General features: G+C 41.7%; 1 protein-coding gene across 5 annotated transcripts; it reads left to right on the forward strand.

Moving 5' to 3' along the window:
* The first annotated feature begins 46 nt into the window (after positions 1–46).
* Positions 47–18,539, forward strand: cenpe (centromere protein E). 5 transcript variants are annotated; one of them, XM_042331588.1, is made up of 60 exons: positions 49–245; positions 550–659; positions 755–844; positions 1,401–1,519; positions 1,601–1,720; positions 2,538–2,619; positions 2,725–2,792; positions 2,874–2,948; positions 3,038–3,089; positions 3,210–3,297; positions 3,385–3,514; positions 3,622–3,741; positions 3,845–3,994; positions 4,091–4,232; positions 4,986–5,061; positions 5,150–5,456; positions 5,557–5,613; positions 5,700–5,867; positions 6,097–6,171; positions 6,285–6,353; positions 6,456–6,587; positions 6,716–6,893; positions 7,009–7,163; positions 7,526–7,819; positions 7,918–8,064; positions 8,148–8,261; positions 8,342–8,425; positions 8,545–8,661; positions 8,752–8,973; positions 9,075–9,182; positions 9,272–9,493; positions 9,598–9,660; positions 10,215–10,313; positions 10,465–10,626; positions 10,723–10,944; positions 11,046–11,141; positions 11,235–11,318; positions 11,405–11,521; positions 11,612–11,833; positions 11,929–12,009; positions 12,098–12,319; positions 12,402–12,497; positions 12,586–12,669; positions 12,756–12,872; positions 12,964–13,185; positions 13,376–13,453; positions 13,541–13,636; positions 13,869–13,949; positions 14,042–14,179; positions 15,378–15,572; positions 15,664–15,879; positions 15,991–16,203; positions 16,315–16,518; positions 16,614–16,790; positions 16,894–17,006; positions 17,159–17,256; positions 17,347–17,482; positions 17,575–17,891; positions 17,991–18,044; positions 18,309–18,539. In XM_042331588.1, exons 1-60 carry the CDS (start codon positions 190–192, stop codon positions 18,386–18,388), a joined length of 8,010 nt encoding a protein of 2,669 aa, XP_042187522.1. In that variant the 5' UTR covers positions 49–189; the 3' UTR covers positions 18,389–18,539. The 5 variants fall into 5 exon arrangements, with proteins under 5 accessions (XP_024294621.1, XP_042187522.1, XP_042187521.1 ...); XM_042331587.1 differs by having other exon boundaries at positions 50–245; positions 13,370–13,453; XM_042331589.1 differs by lacking the exon at positions 17,991–18,044 and having other exon boundaries at positions 50–245; positions 13,370–13,453.
* Positions 18,540–20,674: the final 2,135 nt, after the last annotated feature.

Raw genomic sequence — 20,674 nt, forward strand, 5'->3', positions numbered from 1 at the left:
CGGAACCCACACCCCTGTAATATGCAGCCTTCCGAATTATGACGCCGTCCAATGAAAACAAAGGATAAGACAGTGCGCACATTTTCAAACTCAACTTTTGAATCTAGCCAGAAAGCTAACGTTATTCATCGAGTGAAAGGTATTTAGTTAGCCTCCGGGGAAAGGGACTTATTTTTTTTTATATATACAATGGCAGAGGAATCTGCTGTCAAAGTCTGTGTACGGGTTCGACCTCTGATAGAAAGGTGAGGCTATTTTCGGAACTTTTTAAATATAGCTAGCTGGCTTACTACCTAACGTTAGTAAAGAATAAGCTAGCAATTGTGAGTAACGTTAGGTATCGTAACATTCGCTAGCTGGTTAGCTCTGGCAGATGGCTATTTCATTCAACGTTAGCTAGTAAGCTAACAAAGCCAACGTTGGAAAATGTTGTGGTTTATGTCAGCTACATTGTATAATAACTGATACATTTGAGAAATTAGCTTGCTAGTTAACGTTGGCTAGCTTTATCTGCGGATATCTGTCTAACGTTCGTTACATTCGTCGTAGGGAGGAAACTGCTGCAGAAAGCGCTGAGTCAGTCAAGTTTTATTGGAAAACGGATAAGAAGACAATTCATCAGGTCGACGATGGAAATCTTACCAAGAACTTCAGCTTTGGTGAGTTTTCAAAAAGGCGAGGATGAATGCTGTCTGTCATACTGTGTCTGAACGTGTAGGCAATCACTTCTGTGTCTGATTTGTTTCCCTGACAGACCGTGTATTTAGTGCTGAAGAAACAACTCTGCAGCTGTACCAGGAACTTGCAAAGCCTCTTGTTGTCTCCACTGTTGAAGGTTATAATGGTAAAGGAGGGATACATTATCTTCTCAGATTACAGTATTTTGACCATAACTCTATTTATTTTTCCAGGTAAGTTGACTGAGAACACATTCTCATTTACAGCAACGACCTGGGGAATAGTTACAGGGGAGAGGAGGAGGATGAATGAGCCAATTGTAAGCTGGGGGTGATTAGGTGACTGTGATGGTATGAGGGACAGCTTGGGATATTAGCCAGGACACCGGGGTTAACACCCCTACTCTTACAATAAGTGCCATGGGCTCTTTAGTGATCAGAGTCAGGACAGAGTCAGTGTCCCCAATCACTGCCCTGGGGCATTAGGATGTATTTATTTTGACTTGAGGAAAGAGTACCTCTACTGGCCCTCCAACACCACGTCCAGCAGCGTCTAGTCTCCCATCTAGGGACCGACCCTGCTTAGCTTCAGAAGCAAGCCAGCAGTGGTATGCTGCTGGCTATATGAACACTATTTAGTAACACTATAGTTGTATTTGAAATCTCTATTGGGTGAACTTGTTTGTTGACATATATATTAAGTGGCATACATTATTTTCTCAGGAACAATATTTGCTTATGGACAAACTTCATCTGGAAAGACTTTCACTATGATGGGGAGTTCTCTTACTCCAGGAGTTATACCCCTTGCCATGGAGGATGTCTTCCATACGATAAAAAATGTGAGTAGTAGTAAATTGTTTATTTTATATAATATGCAGGTGTTTAGTGTTATAAGTGGTTTGCTTTCATTTTTACTTTAGTGTCCAAAAAAGGAGTTCCTCCTGAGGGTGTCATACTTGGAGATCTACAATGAAACAGTGACAGATTTGCTCTGTGACAGTTGGAAAAGGAAACCTCTAGAGATCCGAGAGGGAAACAATGTAAGTTTGATGGATATATTGTAAGACAATATAACTTTTAGACGATAATAAAGATATGACTGGGGTGTTTTCATTACACTAATTCTTGTGAAAGATGTTTCTCAAAGTGAACGAAACAGGGATGGACCTACATATCCCATTCATAGACGCTAACTACCTTTTAGCGCCTATTGACGTCAGTATCTTCTGGACGAGGGACTTTTGTTAAGAGTCCCAACGCTCTTTCTGAATGTCAAAATGCGTCACTTGCGGTACAGTTTTGAAAACATGAGGAACATATCTTTCATATCAGCAAAAAAAAGGTTAAATTACTACACACCATTTTTTTATGGTTAGTGTTCCCACATGGCCATATCTCCATGTTACAGCACTTGTTTACAGAAGACTGACAGAAGGCATAGGCAGTCACCTGTGCTAATTGGCAATCTAGCGTGCCCCGAACACCTGTGTAAGTGTAACAGAGGAGGAAGTATACTTCGTCAACTGGAGGCACACAGCATATGGATCTGTGCAAAACTGATTCAGTAGGTGCATATTTTTTATTTGAAAGATTGTGTCTTGCTGATATGAAAGATAAGGGGCATATCAGCATACGTTTCTAGCGACGATTATTGACGTTTCCAAACATTAAAACACAGCTTCATAATTGTAGTTAATCTCCAGATAAGGGTTTTCGAGACCTAGAACCCACCTTAATTTGTCCAATAGAATTTCTTGTTTTAGTTGCAAAACAGAACGTTTTGCAACTTTTGGACTAATGTTTCCAACCCTGGTATTTTGAATTGTGGAATAAATGGTGAAATGCCTGTCTTTGCAGAAAAATGTCTATGTAGCTGACCTAACTGAGGAACTGGTGACATCTCCCGAGCAAGCCCTTGCGTGGATTAGAAAAGGAGAAAGTAAAATACTCTTCCTTATTTCATCATGCTAGACTAAGTATAGTCTATGTATTGCTTGAAGAACATACTGACACTATTCTAATTGATGTTAAATGTATCCGCTAGAGAATCGCCATTATGGAAAGACAAAAATGAACCAGCGAAGCAGTCGTTCGCACACAATTTTCCGCATGGTGAGACATTTTGTTATACATCACAATAGACAATGCATTTCTGGTATCTGTGCTGGAGATGATGCTGATGCTTTTTCTTAGATCTTGGAGAGTCGTGACAGGGGTGACTCTGCATCTGGTGAAAATTCAGACTGCGCCATTATTGTGTCCCATTTGGTAAGCTGCCACAGTCACGTGTGTTTTGTGAACTCAGATATGGGTCTTCCATTTTGTATTTTTTCTTACCAGTCTTTATTTTCATGTAGAATTTGGTTGACCTGGCTGGGACTGAGCGAGCAAGTCAAACAGGTGCTGAAGGTAAGTGGTTTGATACCTGTGCTAATGTAACAACAGTGTGAAATATCGGAATCTGAACAGACTTCATTTGGTGGTCGATTTCAGTTGCTTTTGGTATTTTTTTGACATCTGATATTGTAGGTACACGTTTCAAAGAAGGATGTAATATAAATCGCAGCCTGTTCACCCTCGGTCAAGTGATCAAGAAACTGTCTGATGAAACCCAGAAGTAGGTGTTAGTTATTTATACTTTTTTTTAGCTTAACTTATGCCATGTGTTTAATGTTCACTAATGTAATTTTATCCATACATTCAGGGGTTTCACTAACTACAGGGACAGTAAACTCACCCGCATTCTCCAAAATTCCTTGGGTGGAAATGCAAAAACTGTCATCATCTGCACCATCACCCCAGTTACTCTGGAAGAAACACTTAGCACTCTCCAAGTGGGTGACTTTTTTGTCAGACTTCCATCTTAAATCCTTATTTTTAAATGTTTTAATATAAGACAAATGTTACATTATCTAATCAACTGCCCATCTCTACAATCTAGTTTGCTAGTGCAGCAAAGAACATGAAGAATGACCCGCATGTCACAGAGGTTTCTGATGACGGAGCCCTTTTGAGAAGATACAGAAATGAAATTGTAGAACTCAAGCGCAGACTTCTTGAGGCAAGTCTACCTGTACCGGCTATTGGGGTTCTTTAGAAATGTTGCCGGCTCTCCTTCAAGTATTTGTAAATTCAACTTTTTTATTTTTGTACACTGCCTTAAGGTCTCATCAGTCACTCAAACAACTGCGACAGCGAAGGAGACTCTGTCCCAGATTTCGCAAGAGAAGGATCAGCTCCAAAGAGAACAAGAGGACCGGTATAAGAATTTAACCAAACTTCTAGTCACTTCGTCAAACTTTACCATCAAAAAGGTAGACTTTTAGTGCCTTGCAGATAAGTATAATGCTTTATTCCTTTATTTTAGTACCTATTGTATTTTTTATGTTTAATCATGTCTGTTTGTAAAGATGCCGAAACGCAGGGTTACGTGGGGTGGAAAACTGCCATCACCAGCCTTCCACCATGCTGGAGAGTCGGATCTAAGCTTTGCTGAGCCTTTTCTCAAAAAGAGAAAAGCTGATATGTCTGTCTTGACAGAGCAGAATGAAGGTAAGTACGCATAGGAAAAATATACTTAATACCAATCTCAGTGATAGCTTTTACTCTGCTATATACAGTATGCTATATTTTACCATACGCAGTGCTTGACTCAATGGAGCAGGGGCTCAATGGAGCGGAGTACCGGCACCTAAAATGTTCTACTGCTTGAGCTCCTGCTCCTCTTATAGAATTTTAGATCAACAGTATTGTGTAGCAGTCCTCCCGAGTGGGGCAGCGTTCTAAGGAAATGTATCGCCGTGATAGAGGCATTACTACAGACCCAGGTTCCTTCACGGGCTGTGCTACCGGCCATGGCTGGGAGTTCCATAGAACGGAGCACAATTGGCCCAGTGTCGTCTGGGTTAGGGGTGAGTGGGTTTTTACTTGGCTCATCGCGCCCTAGTGACTCCTTGTGGTGGCGGGCCGGGTGCCTGCAAGCTGACCCAGGTCGCCAGTTGAATAGTGTTTCCTCTGACACATTGGTGTGGCTGGCGGGTGTTAAGGAGCGCGGGTGACGTTTCGGAGGACGCATGACTCCACCTTTGCCTCTCCCGAGCCTGTTGGGGACTTGCAGTACTCAGACAAGATCAAAATTGGGGAGAAGGGGAGGTAAAATACACAAAAGAAATTGTGTATTGTGGCGCACCTTTTTATTATTTGTTTTTCACCTTTATTTAACTAGGCAAGTCAGTTAAGAACACATTCTTATTTTCAATGACGGCCTAGGAACAGTGGGTTAACTGCCTGTTTGTGTATTCACAGATGGCGAGGAGTTCGATTCTACCATTGACATGGAGATGAACCAGAGTAATCTGACCATGCGTGGATTTGCAGAAAGGTGAACATGGACTATTGCCATTTTATCTTTACACATTCCTTACGGCTTGTCCTTCATACTCATGTTCCTACATTCTCTTCTTTTCTAGTGAATTTTTATCTCCAAACCAACTGAACAAATTGTCTGAGAAGGTGTCCTGTCTGGAGCTCCAGCTGGAAAATGAGACTCAGCAGAAGCAGGAGGCCATGGAGGAAGTGGAGACATTTCAGAGGCGGGTTGTGGAACTGGAGAAGCAGCTAGAAGAAAAGTCACTAATGCCTGCTGATGCACAGTTGGACAATGAGACTCAGCAGAACCAGGAAGCCATGGAGAAGGTGGCTACTTTCGAGATGAGGGTTGCTGAACTGGAGAAGCAGCTAGAAAATTCTCAAATGCCTGCTGATGCACAGGAGCAGGTTGGTGATCACCAATTCCTTCTCACTGTTTTATTGTACAGAATGTTGAATCCTTTAATCTAAATGAAAAACATGTATAACTATCTTTTTTTTTTTACAGATGAAAAAGGGATTTGAAGAGACCATTCAACTCTGTGAGACGTTGGTGTCTGAGAAGGTATATAGCTATTTTTATATAGTATATGTATATATATATATTTTTTTTTCTGAATACTCTCACCTCACCATGCTGTCTGTTGACAGGAAATGGTTGCTACTGAGCGTGATTATCTCAAGCAGGAGCTCAACATCCTAATGGAACAGACTGAAAAGTTGAAAAAAGAAAAGGCTGTAATTCTTCAGGAGATGGAGGAGAAGAAAGAGATGGATGAATTCAATTCTTTGGAAGAAGAGAGCAAAAGAGAATATGAGGTTATAGACTGCTGCGTAGATTGCCTAGAGATGTCAAAAGTTCTATAACCAACTTATTTCAATGTAGTAATTAAAATTGGAATGTACTATGTATGGTATAAGCCAATTGCAAGCCCATAAATATCGTATCTTAGGGACTTATTAGAAGTCATTAAGATGACTAGCACTTCTGAAATGCTCCCTTGCTGGTTTGTAGCTTTGCACTCATTGGCTTTTATTAACCCTACAGAAAGAACTACTGAATGACATTTCCTCCTTAAAGAAGGCCATGGAGGCCTCGGGACGCAAATCTCAAGAGCTTGAGGTAAAACTATGAAATGTTTAGGCAGAAGCAAAAAGCTGCATCTAACGAGATGTTTTGTCAATGAGTGCTGGGTTGCATGGCTGTTTGATTTGCCAAATCTGATCCATCCCTAGGCTAATCTGGTGGCAATGTCCGAGGAGCTGAAAAAGAAAGGCGACTGGGCAGAGGAACTACAAAGATCGGTACATTCATTTTTGCTAATTGATTTGTTCTTGACGTGTTCACAATGGTTGATGTTGCAGCACCACCCTGGTGTAACATAGCCATCATACTTTTCTCTTAAGAGTGACGTTGACTTGGTCCAACAAGTGAAGCAGCTGCGACGCTCTCTGGATGATGCTGAGGGGTTGAGCCGTGACACTAAGAAGGAGTGGGCCCACCTGCGCAGTGAAAATATATCACTCAAAGAGAGGGCTGTAAGTTTCCCCTACTTCTGTGCCAATATGTCAGTTTGCAGCCTGTATTTAAATGTAAACTGCACTCCATAGATAGACCATTATCATGTTGTATTACCCTTAACGTTATGCTCTGGCCTTGCTTTCAGGTCACACTAACTGCTGGCTATGAGAGGATGGAAGCTCAGGTGAATGGCCTTCGACATCAGTTGGCGGCAGAAAAATCGAGCTTCAAAAAGATGCAGGTTGACCTTCAGAGGGAGTTACAGGGAGCCTTTGAGGAGAACACCAAGCTTACTACTCTTCTGGATGGAAAAGTTCCCAAAAGTTTGTACTCTTGGTTGTCTTTTGTATAGTATTTCCTCTTCTCCAGCCTTTCATTTTATTTGCCATGTAGTTAATGAATGACCTATCTAACATGGGGTGTCCTCTTTTTGCTTAGATCTTATAGACAGCATTGAACTTGAGAAAACAGTTGCTGACCTGAAGAAAGAGCTGGAGAAGTCTCATGAAGATGAGCGAACCCTACAAGCTAAGATCGAGGATTTGAGTGCACTGCAGGATTTTCCAGATAAAGTCAACAGTTTTATGAAGCAGGTGAACCTGTTTGATACGATGTAGAACAGTTCCCCAAATGTTTATAATTTGGCCGCTCAAGTATTGTAATTTTTATTTATAAATATATATATATAATAAAAACACCAGCAAATCATGTTCAACTGATTTTAATTTTGGAATTCTGTTCCAATGTATTCCCACACATAGTAGAGAGATGTATGTAATCAATGTTTTAAATGATTGTTTTGGGCTTCTTGCGGTCAATTTGTAGTCTACAAATTATGTTCTCGCCCCCTGACCATCCGCCCAAGAAAAAAATTGTTTTATGATCCCTGACGTAGAACAGAGACTTGTATTTTTTTAAAGTCCTATCTTTTAATTAATGTCCTCTGGCTGTTCAGGTATGTGATCTCACGGAGGACCTCTGTGCAGTCCAAAAAGAGAGAGACATGCTGGTGTCTGCTAAGGCCTGCAGTGAGGAGGAAGCTCATCAATTCAGAGAACATGTCCAGAGCTCCCAGGAGCAGCTAGTCAAACTTCAAGGTGATCTGAGCAAAGCAGAGTTGAGGGAAAACGACCTAACCCAGCAGTGCACCGACATCACTGAGCAACTGGAGACTCTCCGTAAGGACTTGGCGCGCTCCTCTCTGGAGAACAGTCAGCTTCTGACTACTGTGGAAGAGTCCAGCTTGAGAGTAAATTGGTCTTTGGTCCTTGTTAAATCACATGATCTTGAATGTGTTTGTTGAATCTTCTGTAAGGCTGTCCGCCAACAATGTATTTTTTTATTTAGCTGAAGGAGAATGAACAGTATCGCGCATCAATTGAAGATCAATTGTGTGGGATGCAACAAGTCATGAAAGAGTTGGAGGAGAAGCTTGCTGACAGTGAATCATCCAAGGAAAAATATGACAATTTATCCCAGGAACACCAAGATCAGGTGCAGTGCCTCTCAAAACGACACATTTCAGTTGTCTCCTTACAGTAGGTATTTACAATTTATTTGATTGATTTGTACTTCAGATAAGGCAGCTGAGTGAGGAGGTGATACAGGTCCAGGCAGAACTAAAACGGCAACAGCATCTGAACTCAGAACAGCAGTCATGTGCCCAACAAGATGATCAACATCAGCTACAAGTCAGTGTCTTTATACAAGTTATGGCCTGGGATCATTTTTAAATGGAAGATTTAAATTGTTATCTTTCTCATTTGCACAGATACAGGAACTACGAGCTGCATTGGAGACCATGACAGAGGAAAGGAGCCAGTTGAACAGTGACTTGCAGCAAAATATGGAAATGGTGAGGCCATGTCTGTGTTTTTGTTCATCCAACCACTGCACTTTGATGGTGTAGCTAACTGTAAACAAAAACATGGAAGTGCCAGTTATATTAATGTGATATTACTCTCTCCTCTATAGACTGCAGAGACTCAGGGACTTCTCCATTCCATCCAAGAGGAGCTCAGACAACAGAAACAAGTGAACTCTGAACTTGAGAGCCAAAGTTTACTGAAGGAGTCTCTTCTAGAACAGCAGGTTAGTTTATTTGACTTTCATTTTAGTAGTATGTTTCCTCAGTTGTTTTGTAATAAAACAATTAGATCTTACCTTTCTTTCTCCTCAAAGATGAGGCAGCTGAGTGATGCACTTGAGTCTGGGCAAGCTGAGCGAGAGCGTCTCCTGTTTGAGAATACAGACAGCTCTCAGAATCATGCAGAGGAGTTGGAGAAGCTGCGCTCTACTGTGACCTCACTGACTGAAGAGAGAGACCAGTTCCAGGAGATACTGGAGGGAATCCGGGAGGAGAGGAACCAGCTCAAGAGAGACCTGGAGGAGAATGTGGACATGGTGGGTGATTGATCGATTTAAATACACTATTTTGAAAATACACACACTAATTGCAATTGGAAGCTTTTTGTATTACAAGTTTACGTTTTATATTTTTGCAGATGATTGAAAATCAGGAGGAACTACGAGTGGCACTTGAAAAGATATACCATCAAGAGGAAAATATGAAACCTACAGAGACTGCAAATCTAGAGGAGCTGCAAAGTCAGGTAAAAATGTGCTTTTACTTGCACAACAGAATTCATTGTCACATCAATCGAAGTGTAGATTCTAAAATGAATGCTAACCTACTCTTCAGATGAAGCAGCTGAATGAGGAGCTTGAGTCTGTGCGAACTGAGAGAGAACGTCTCCTGTTTGAGAAGACCAATAGCCTTCCGAATCATGCAGAGGAGTTGGAGAAGCTGCTCTCTACTGTGACCTCACTGACTGGAGAGAGAGACCAGCTCCAGGAGATACTGGAGGGAGTCAGAGAGGAGAGGAACCAGCTCAAGAGAGACCTGGAGGACAATGTAGAGATGGTGAGTCTGAGTTACTTGCATATCTATTGAAATCCATATTTTCTGCTTTTATCCTATTTTGTGTATCCATGTGATTTGACAGAATACATGTATTTGTCCGACAGCAACATCTGAACTCAGCACACCAGCCCCATAGAGAACATCAGGAGACTGACCTACGTTTGCAGGTAAGTCATTGTTTATACACTGAGTGCACAAAACATTAAGAACACCTCTTTTTATGACATAGCTTTCACCTGGTTAGTCCATGACCCCTTATTGATGTCACTTGTTAAGTCCACTTCAATCTGTGTAGATAAAGGGGAGGAGACTGGTTAAAGAAGGATTTTTAAGCCTTGAAACAAAGATTGTGTATGTGTGCCATTGAGGGTGAATGGCATGACAAATTATTTAAGAACTACAACGCTGCAGGTTTTTTCAAGCACAGTTTTCCGTGTCAAGAATGGTCCACCACCTAAAGGACATCCAGCCAACTTGACACATCTGTGGGAAGCATTGGAGTCAACATGGGCCAGCATCCCTATGGAATGCTTTTGATACTTTGTAGAGTCCATGCCCCAACGAATTGAGGCTGTTCTGAGGGCCCAAAGCGCAGTGGGTGATTAACTCAATATTAGGAAGATGTTCTTAATGTTTTGTACACTGTATATTCAGGTGATGCCGAACACCATGGTTCAACTGTATTTGTTTATTAATTATTGCTTTACATTGTTGCCGATAGATGCAACTAGAGGCAGTGAAGGAGTTAGAGGAGCGACTGGAAGCTGTTAAAGAGGAGCGGAGCCAGCTGAAGACTGACCTTCAGGACAATGTAGACATGGTGAGGAAATATTATACACTGCGTTATTCATAAGAGACGTGAGATTGAAATGTGCTTGTTGCACAAAGATTTTAATCAGTAATCTGCTCTTACTCTACTTATATGAAATGTGTGCATGTAAATGCAATTCATTTTTTAACCATTGTTTTAGTTGATTGAGAATCAAGAGGAACTAAGGGAGGCTCAAGAGAAGATCAAATCGCTACAGGGGAAAATCCAACGACTTCAGACTCAGAATGCAGATGTTGAGACAAGATTGAACAACATAAATGTTCCAGAGAATACGTCCTGTCTAGGAGAGCTGCAAAACCAGGTGAGGTTCTTAGTCAGTTGTCGCCACGATGTACTACCTAAATGCAACCAATGTGTAGGTTGAATATATTTTTTATCTCCAAAACCAATCACAAAGATAAGGCAGTTGAATGAGGAGCTAAAGTCTGTGCGAGCTGAGAGCGAGCGTCTCCTGTCTGAGACGACAGATGGCTCTCAGAATCATGCAGGGGAGTTGGAGATGCTGCTCTCTACTGTGACCTCACTGACTGAAGAGAGAGACCAGCTCCAGGAGATACTGGAGGGAATCCGAGAGGAGAGGAACCAGCTCAAGAGAGACCTGGAGGACAAAGTGGAGATGGTGAGTCGTAACTGTTTTACCCTTAGGAAGGCCATTTTTGGGGTGTAGATTGACTCATCAAGCCGTGAGTGGGGATGTAAAATGAATATGCGTTCCCCTAGATCATACAAGTACATACAGAACCTAAACATCAGCAACATCTGAACTCAGAGCAACAGACTGAGAGGGAACATCAAGAAGCTCAACTTCAGCAGCAAGTTAGTCTGTCTATGATTTTATATGGTGATGTTAGAATATTGTTGAAACACTGGATAAGTTCATTTGTATTTAAATGTTTAACTTTTGTACAGCTACAGCAGCTAGGAGAGGAACTGGAAACCATGACACAGGAGCGGTGTCAGTTGAAGGGTGACCTGCAGGAACATCTGGAGATGGTGAGGCCATAGCCAAACGTTTTCCAGTTAACCAATCCTCTGACTTTGAACTGTGCTCCAAGTCTAACACTTTAGCTTTATTCTAGGCTGCAGAGACTCAGGGACTTCTCCATTCCATCCAAGAGGAGCTCAGACAACAGAGACAAGTGAACTCTGACCTTGAGAGCCAAAGTTTACAGAAGGAGTCTCTTCTAGAACAGCAGGTTAATAGCCTTTTTCCTTTTTGACATGTAGCCTCTTCAGATCACATGCATATTGATGAAACATTTCACCTGTTTCCCCCCCTGATAAAGGCTAAGCAGCTGAATGAGGAGCTTGAGTCTGTGCGAGCTGAAAGAGAGAGTCTCCTGTCTGAGAAGACAGACAGCTCTCAGAATCATGCAGAGGAGTTGGAGAAGCTGCGCTCTACTGTGACCTCACTGACTGGAGAGAGAGACCAGCTCCAGGAGATACTGGAGGGAATCCGAGAGGAGAGGAACCAGCTCAAGAGAGACCTGGAGGACAAAGTGAAGATGGTGAATGATGGATTACACAATGTTTAGACAATGCTCACACTAATTGCAATCAGAAGCTTTTTATATTACAAGTTTACGTTTTATATTTTTTTCAGGTTCAAAACCAGGAGGAACTACGGGAGGCACTTGAAAATATGAAACCTATGGCGACTGCAAATCTAGAGCTGCAAAGTCAGGTAAAATGTGCTTTTACTTGCACAACAGAATTCATTGTCACATCAATCGAAGTGTAGATTCTAATATGAATGCTAACCTACTCTTCAGATGATGCAGCTGAATGAGGAGCTTGAGTCTGTGCGAGCAGAGAGAGAGCGTCTCCTGTCTGAGAAGACAGACAGCTCTCAGAATCATGCAGAGGAGTTGGAGAAGCTGCGCTCTACTGTGACCTCACTGACTGGAGAGAGAGACCAGCTCCAGGAGATACTGGAGGGAGTCAGAGAGGAGAGGAACCAGCTCAAGAGAGACCTGGAGGACAATGTGGAGATGGTAAGTCTTGACTTAAATTCTACAATCACAATTGATGATTTTATTACTTATTTGACCCATGAATATGTTATCTTCAAACCAGTCCATCAAAGTCCAGGAGGAGTTGAAACAGCAGCAGCATCTGAACTCAGAGCAACAGACTGAGAGGGAACATCAAGAAGCTCAACTTAAGCAACAAGTTAGTCTCTGTCTATGATTTTATATGGTGCTGTTAGAATATTGTTGAAGCACTGGATAAGTTTCATTTGTGCTTAACTTTTGTACAGCTACAGCAGCTAGGAGAGGAACTGGAAACCATGACACAGGAGCAGTGTCAGTTGAAGGGTGACCTGCAGGAACATCTGGAGATGGTGAGGCCATAGCCAAATGTTTTCCAGTTAACCAATCATCTGACTTTGAAGTGTGCTCCAAGTCTAACACTTTAGCTTTATTCTAGGCTGCAGAGACTCAGGGACTTCTCCATTCCATCCAAGAGGAGCTCAGACAACAGAGACAAGTGAACTCTGACCTTGAGAGCCAAAGTTTACAGAAGGAGTCTCTTCTAGAACAGCAGGTTAATAGCCTTTTTCCTTTTTGACATGTAGCCTCTTCAGATCACATGCATATTGATGAAACATTTCACCTGTTTCCCCCCCCTGATAAAGGCTAAGCAGCTGAATGAGGCGCTTGAGTCTGTGCGAGCTGAGAGAGAGAGTCTCCTGTCTGAGAAGACAGACAGCTCTCAGAATCATGCAGAGGAGTTGGAGAAGCTGCGCTCTACTGTGACCTCACTGACTGGAGAGAGAGACCAGCTCCAGGAGATACTGGAGGGAATCCGAGAGGAGAGGAACCAGCTCAAGAGAGACCTGGAGGACAAAGTGGAGATGGTGAGTAACTTAAATTCTCAAATCATTCTCAAGAAATAAACATCATTTATTTGACCCATGAATGTGATTTCTTTGAACCAGTCCTTCAAAGGAACAAAACAGCCCAAGTCAGTAAAAGCCTCTACTCATCCAGGTGATGGTGTCTCATAGTTGCATGTTTACTGTTTTGTCACATTTTGTTCAGATGCAGCAGCTAGAGGAAGAAGGCACACACATGAGAGATGAGAGGGCCCAGATTCAGGGAGACCTGCAGGAAAATATGGAGATGGTGAGTCAGAATTATTTATAGGCCTGTATTAGTTTTAAAATGTGTATTTTTATAGAAATAATTTTTAAAAGCATAATCTCGCCCCAGGTCATACAAGTCCAGAGGACATTAGAACAGCAGCAACGTCTGAACTCACAACAGCAGGCTGAGCGCGAACAACACGAGGACAAACTTAAACAACAAGTGCGTCGTAGTTAAACTATATAAACTCAGCAAACAGAAACGATCCTGTCTTTCAAAGATGGCTCCTTCCAGCTTTCATTAACTATCTGAAGAACAACCTTGAGTACAGTATAGACATGGTGAGAGTCTGTATGACTGTTCTGATCTCGGAGAATGAAAGCTTGAATGAGGGTTTGGTACATGTGGTTTTTGGCTAAAATGGTTTTAAATGTTTACTTTTTATTTCCCTCAGATGAAGCAGCTGGAGGAGGAATGTAAAAGTTTCAAAGAAGGACAGTTTCACTTCGAAGTCGAAGCAGACACCTCACGCAAGGTTTGTTTTTCATTGTATTGCATAACAAGTAATTCCTTCTGCTCTGTCTGAAATTGCTGTGGCATTTTTCAAATTATTCCCCCCCATTCCAGATGCTTAGTGACGCGAACGCAACCATCTCCATATTGACAGAGCAGATCAATAACCTGGAGCAGAGCACCAGCTGTTGTACCACCAGGGCAGGAGAGGGACTGTGTTCCAGACTGGAAGGTTCAATGCAGAAGCTCCAGGTGGGCTGGAACTTGATTTTATACTGAACAAAAAATATAAATGCAACAATTTCAAAGATTTCACTGAGTTGCAGTTCACATAAGGGAATCAGTCAGTTTAAATAAATTAAGCTCTAATCTATGGATTTCACATAACTTGGAATACAGATATGCATCTGTTGGTCACAAAAACCTTTTTAAAAAATCGGAGATCAGAGAACCAGTCAGTGTCTGGTGTGACCACTATTTGCCTCAATGCAGCGCGACACATCTCCTTCACAAAGAGTTGATAAGGCTTTTGATTGTGGCCTGTGGAATGTTGTCCTACTCCTCTTCAATGGCTGTGTGAAGTTGCTGAATATTGACTGGAACACGCTGTCGTACATGTCGATCCAGAACATCCCAAACATGCTCAATGGATGACATGTCTGGTGAGTATGCAGGCCAGGAAATAACTGGGACATTTTCAGCTTCCAGGAATTGTGTACAGATCCTTGCGACATGGGGCCGTGTGTTATCATGCTGAAACATGAGGTGATGACGGTGGATGAATGGCACGACAATGGGCCTCAGGATCTCATCATGGTATCTCTGTGCATTCAAAATGCCATTGACATAATGCAATTGTGTTTGTTATCTGTAGCTTATGCTTGCCCATACCATCAACCCACCACCATGGGGCACTGTGTCTGTTCACAAATTTGACATCCGCAAACTGCTTGCCCACACGACGCCATACACATGGTCTGCGGTTGTGAGGCCGGCTGGACATATTGGCAATTTCTCAGAAAAGACGGAGGCAGCTTATGGTAGAGAAATTAACATTCAAATTCTCTGGTAACTACTCTGGTGGGACATTACTGTAGTCAGCATGCCAATTGCACGCTCCCTCATCTGTGGCGTTGTGTGACAAAACTGCACATTTTAGTGGCCTTTTATTGTCCCCAGCACTAGGTGCACCTGTGTATTGATCATGCTGTTTCATTAGCTTCTTGATATGCCACACCTATCAGATGGTTGGATTATCTTGGCAAAGAAGAAATGCTCATTAGCAGGAACGTAAACAAATTTGTGCATGAAATATATGTTTTTTGTGCATCTGGAACATGGAACCAACCCTTTGCGTTTTTATATTTTTGTTCAGTGTATATTTCATAATCTTTACAAGTTCTTAATTTGATGGCAGCATAATAAAAGCAGTTATTCTATCCCATTGCAGGTGTCACTGGTGAGGCTCCAGCTTGTTATCAATGGTGCTTCTAAGCCTGGACATGGGCCCTTGGTTGATGTCACACAAGTTGAAGAAGTCATGATACTGAAACTGTTGCCCCTTCTTCCAAAGCCCACACAAAAGATGTATAGCAATATCAATAGATCTACTGTCCAGATCACTAACACCGTGTGGGATACAAAGGTACGAATAATCACATCTTTGTCATAGTTGCTATTTAAAGTGTAACTGCAATAGTTAACCATTTTTGCTAAATTGAGTGAAATCATTTTAGGTGCTGCTTAAGCTGTGTGCCAAGGATTACAAAACCCACATTGAAGCCCTGGTTCAGAATGACTTGGCTGTATTTGAGGAGAGGAGACTCCAGGACCTGCTCCTCTGTAGAGCCCAGGCACCCAGTCACTCAGTCAAGGTGGTTGAGAATGACCTCCTTGGAGTCTGGGACGAGAGACTGTCAGAGCTGTTGGACAGGAGAGAAGGTTACCTCCAGGTGGGTGGGCCTCACATTACTGCATAGTTGGGTTTTGTCTGTAAAATGTAACAGAAAATATATCTTTATACTGTATGTTGTGAAACTAATCATCTTGTATCATGTTCTAAGAAAATGAACAGTGTTTTGAAGAAGCTTGAGGAGAGCCTGGCCGCTCACCCAGCAGCAGTGTCAGAGGAGCTGAGGGCGCGAGAGAGGAGCAACGAGGAGCTGAATGCTCTATGCATGGTCCACTCACCGGACTCAGCAGCAGTGGAGAATTTCCTGGAGCGAGAGCTGGCCCGGCGCTCTGCTTTGGCACAGGCCAACACACTGGCTCTCCAGGTAGTTAACCCCATCAATAATCTCCAGTCTTAGTTACCACATACAGAATGACAATTGTATCGCTGAGGTTGATCATGGTTTGTCTGAATGGTTTTTCCTCTTGCCTTGCAGGGATTGCGAGATGAGCGCTGTGGTTTGCTCAAAGAGCTAGGCGTGGTCCGAGCACAGGCTGACAGTCAGCTGAAAGAAGAGAGGAGTAAGACCTCTACTCTACTGCAGATACTGGAGCGAGCCTCCGTCAAGACTGAAGCTGACCTGCTGAGGGACAACCAGCAACTTACCCTGAAACGTCAGCAGTTGGATGGAGAAATCAAGGTACCATTTGAAAACTAGTTAAATCTCATGGGTGATTTCCATTTTTCTAATTGAACCTATGATTAGTTTACAACAGGTATGTTTTGTGTTTGCAGGAAATGCAGATGAGAGTTGATCAGCTGGAAGAGGACCAGATCAAAGCTGCTCATAGTGTCTCAAACCACAAACGAGCCACCCAGCTACTACAAACTGAGCTTCAGGATGCTTGTGCACAAGTCAAGGACAGGGAGGGCTCCATTCAAGTCCTAAAAGAGAAACTCCGAGAGACGGAAGTAAGGTTTGGCGCAAGGTGGAATTTCACCCCTGAGCTTTTATTTGTATTTTATGTGGGATGTGTTCAATACTGTATAAAGTTGTTTTATTTTTGGTGTATAGGTTCTGGCTAAGAGCAGAGCATCACCTAGTGCTCTTCAGCATGAAGAGCTGAAGGCTAAAGTTTTGAAAATGGAGTTGGAGATGACTGCATCGTCCTCTAAACACCAAGAAGAGTAGGGTCTAATTTATTTAATCATGCCCTCCTATGTCATAGAAATGTGTATTCTTTCTTTGTCTGATTTGTACCACTGTTGAATTTGAGTATCTCTCCCGGAGTCATTGGAAAAATTGCATGTTTAGGACGTTCTGCATTTGTTCCCCTCAGGTTACTGAGGATGACGACGGTCCTGAACCACAAGGAGGACGCTCTGAGGACGTTGAAGGAGACTCTGAGAAGATCACAACAGGAGGGAGAACAGTCATGTAAATCTATTCATAGAATTTGAGATGACCCCAAAACAGCAAGTTAATATTTAGATGAGCCCTAATTTGAGATGTTTAATTCTATTGCAGTCAATGAGGGACAGGATCTGCATGCCAGACTGATAACCGCCAGAGGACGCACAGTCCAAAGCAACATTCTTCTTGAAAAGAACAAACTTGAGGAGGAACTGAAAAGGCTACAGAGCAAAATTTCAGAATTGGAGAGGTGAAGATGGATCTGTAAGATTAATGTAATGCTTTGATGTTTCTTGTGAGCTCATATCACTGACCTCTGCTGTTTTGTCTCTGTTTTAACAGCCTTGTGTCCACTCAGCAAGGAGAGATCACAAAGTGGAAGGCTAGAGCAATTAAGCTAAAGGAGAAGAAGAGGGACGTAGTAGACAAGCCTCTGTCTCCATGTACTCCTACAAAACACCGCCTTCCCATGAATTCTGAGCAGTTCCTCAACTCTCCCAAGAGGTTCCTCAACTCTCCCAAGAAGTTAATTGACTCTCCCAAGAAGTTCCTCGACTCTCCCAAGAGCAAGTTCTTCGATGTCCGTTCAGGCTCTGAATCCATGTCGATCAACTGTCCCAAGCAGTTTTTTGATAACTCCAACCTTGGAACCATTCAAGGTAACTACGGTTAAATTTACTTGACTTTACCTTATAATTTCAGTTTGTATCCAGTCACCCAACAGCCGTTGGCCTTAATGAAATGACATGTTTTACCAGAGGTTGCAGGTATTCCCATATCAGAAATTGAGGCTGCTGGATGTGCAGAAGAGGGTAATTGGTGTAATCTGTGTGTTTGGGATAAGTGTTATTGCTAATTGGAGCACAAACACCTCATCTGGCTGTTAATGTCACTTGTCACATACTGGTGTAATGGAGTGTGGTATAGGGGTTGGTAACAAAATTGTGATAACACTTCATCACTGTTACTAACGTTAACGCTATATCTTTGGTATTTTAACCTATACCAGGTTTGCTTTGTTTCTGCATTGTTTTTTATTTAGTATTGTTTTGGCTGATTTGGTCTTATCTTTTCAGATGCAAGCGCAAGTGTGGATAAAAAGGACGAATTTTGGCCTCTGTCACCAAAGCAATCTGATGTATGCAAACAACAGTAAATGTTTTAACTAATTGTACTAATCATTGTCTATTTTTCAACGTTGGAAATATTTTCAATGTTTTCAATTGTATTTGTCAGTCAATTTTAGCTTTGATCCATTTGATTACATGTTTTATTGTTTAAAATAAAGAGCTGTTTCTTGAATAAGACTCAACTCAACCAGCTTTCTTTTTTGTAATATGACTTGCAATTTCAAATGTTCTGACATAACAGCAGATGGCATGCTCGCACTATTTTGATTAAGATTGTCCATGTTTTGACAATGGAGGATTTGAAACGTTCTCTATGGAAGGTGGTCTTGATGTTCAGTTTCTCCCATTTTTTAAATTATTTTCAAACTATTTTGAACTAAAGATTGTCCATTCATGACTCCATCATTGGAAGCGCTTTCTAAATCCACACAGTTTGAAAATTAAACTGATATCCCTTTTGACAATTCCAGAGATGGAGGATCACTAGGGCAATTACTGGAGTAGTTCAGGATTTTTCCACTTTATGTTAGATGGTTCTTCACCCTGAAAGTAGTCTATATGGCCAGGGGAAACTAATCCATGGTTTGGTTCTTTAAACGGCCACGACAACTTCTGCTGACTTTAGCCACCACGAGAACAATCAACGGAAGTGATAGTTTTTTAAATTTTATTTACATGCACTTAGGTTACAGCTAACCGACCTATAGAGTTGATTTTAGGTGATTTGCTTAGTGTCTATAGGAGGTGCAGGCTTTCTAACTTTAAAAAAAAAAATGTTCTGTTAAATCTATAAAGGGATTACATTTTTTCCCCCTACAGATCTACATAACCTACCTACATTTTCAAAGTGAAGGAAAGTTATAGAATGTTCCAAATAAACACTGAAATATCATAATTGGAATAGTTTATTCTTGGTGAACACACCTTCTGCAGCCATTTCAGCTGTGAGTCATTTGCATTAAGATTCTACCAACTTTGCACAACTCTTAGGGCAACAGCCATTGTTTTTGTCAATTTCTCAGGCTTCAATATGGTTGGAGATTGTTGGACAGTAATATTTAAACTGTAGCCATTTTAGGGGGTCAACTTTTACTTCACTACATTCCTGAAGAAAATATGTGCTTTTTACTCTGACAACCAGAAGTACTTGTTACATTTTGAATGCTTTGCAGGACAGGAAAATAGCCCAAATCACGCACTTATCAAGAGAACCTCCCTAATGCCTCTGATCTGGCGGACTCACTAAACATATGCTTTGTTTGTAAATGTCGACGTGCGCCCCTGGCTACCCATACATTTTAAAAACGAGAATGGTGGCGTTTGCTTATTAAATGGAATTTTAACTGACATTTTAACTTTCTTTTTTATTTAACCTTTTGATTAGGCAAGTCAATTAGGATCAAATTCTTATTTACAATGACTGCCTACCAAGAGGCACTTAAGTACTATTTAAAACCAAATCCTTTTAGACTTTAAATCAAGTAATATTTTACTGGCTGAGTTTTTGTCATTTTCTATGAAGTTCTCTTTACATTTAGTGAACTATGACAATTGGGTACTTTTTCCACCACTGGTTGGTGGCACCTTAATTGAGGGGCTCGTGGTAATGGCTGGAGTGGAATGACATGGTTTCCATCTGTTTGATGCCATTCCATTTGCTCAATTCCAGCCATTATGAGCCGTCCTCCCTTCAGCGGCCTTGTGTGCTAGGAACACAACACCTCTTGGACATCATTCTGTCTCATGCATTTTCTTTTTTGTAATTGTCCTGCAGAAAAATAAAGCCCTATCCCAGTGTTAGGTTTTCAGAAGTTGAGCTGTTCCATTTTTGTATTTTCAAGTATTGTGGCCGCATCATGTTATGGGTATGCTTGTCATGGGCAGGGACCGGTTTGTCAGGATCAAAATAAATATGAAAGGAGCAAATCCAAGAAAGTTATAGGAAGACCCGAGTCACTGAAAATGTGGTAGATCTGTAGGGAAAATCTAGATCATTTAATCCCGTTTTAGATGTTTTAAGGCAGCAAAATTAAAAGTTCAATGGGTGTAGATTTCTATAGACACTGCACATGCCCTATCACTTCCATTGATGGTTAGTTTGTGGTTTTAAAGAAAATCTAATCCATGGTTCAGTTATTTTGGCACAGACTGCGTACTTTCAGGGCAAGGAACCATCTAATAAGTTCAAACATCCTGAACTACTCCTTAAGCTACATGCCAGAATGAAACTCTGAATTAGTCTAAACTATTTGTGCAGGTAAACAGGGGGCCTGAATTGGTCTACTTAGACTCGGGTCTCAGCTGCCCCAAGG

The sequence above is a fragment of the Oncorhynchus tshawytscha genome, linkage group LG12 (assembly GCF_018296145.1).
Source record: "Oncorhynchus tshawytscha isolate Ot180627B linkage group LG12, Otsh_v2.0, whole genome shotgun sequence".
NCBI classification, from domain to species: Eukaryota; Metazoa; Chordata; class Actinopteri; order Salmoniformes; family Salmonidae; genus Oncorhynchus; species Oncorhynchus tshawytscha.

Coding starts and splice junctions, on each gene's coding strand:
- cenpe (XM_042331587.1), top strand. CDS start 190: ATGGCAGAGGAATCTGCTGTCAAAGTCTGTGTACGGGTTCGACCTCTG. Junction 1,721..2,537: donor AGATCCGAGAGGGAAACAAT/GTAAGTTTGATG, acceptor CTGTCTTTGCAG/AAAAATGTCTATGTAGCTGA. Junction 17,892..17,990: donor CAACCTTGGAACCATTCAAG/GTAACTACGGTT, acceptor ATGTTTTACCAG/AGGTTGCAGGTATTCCCATA.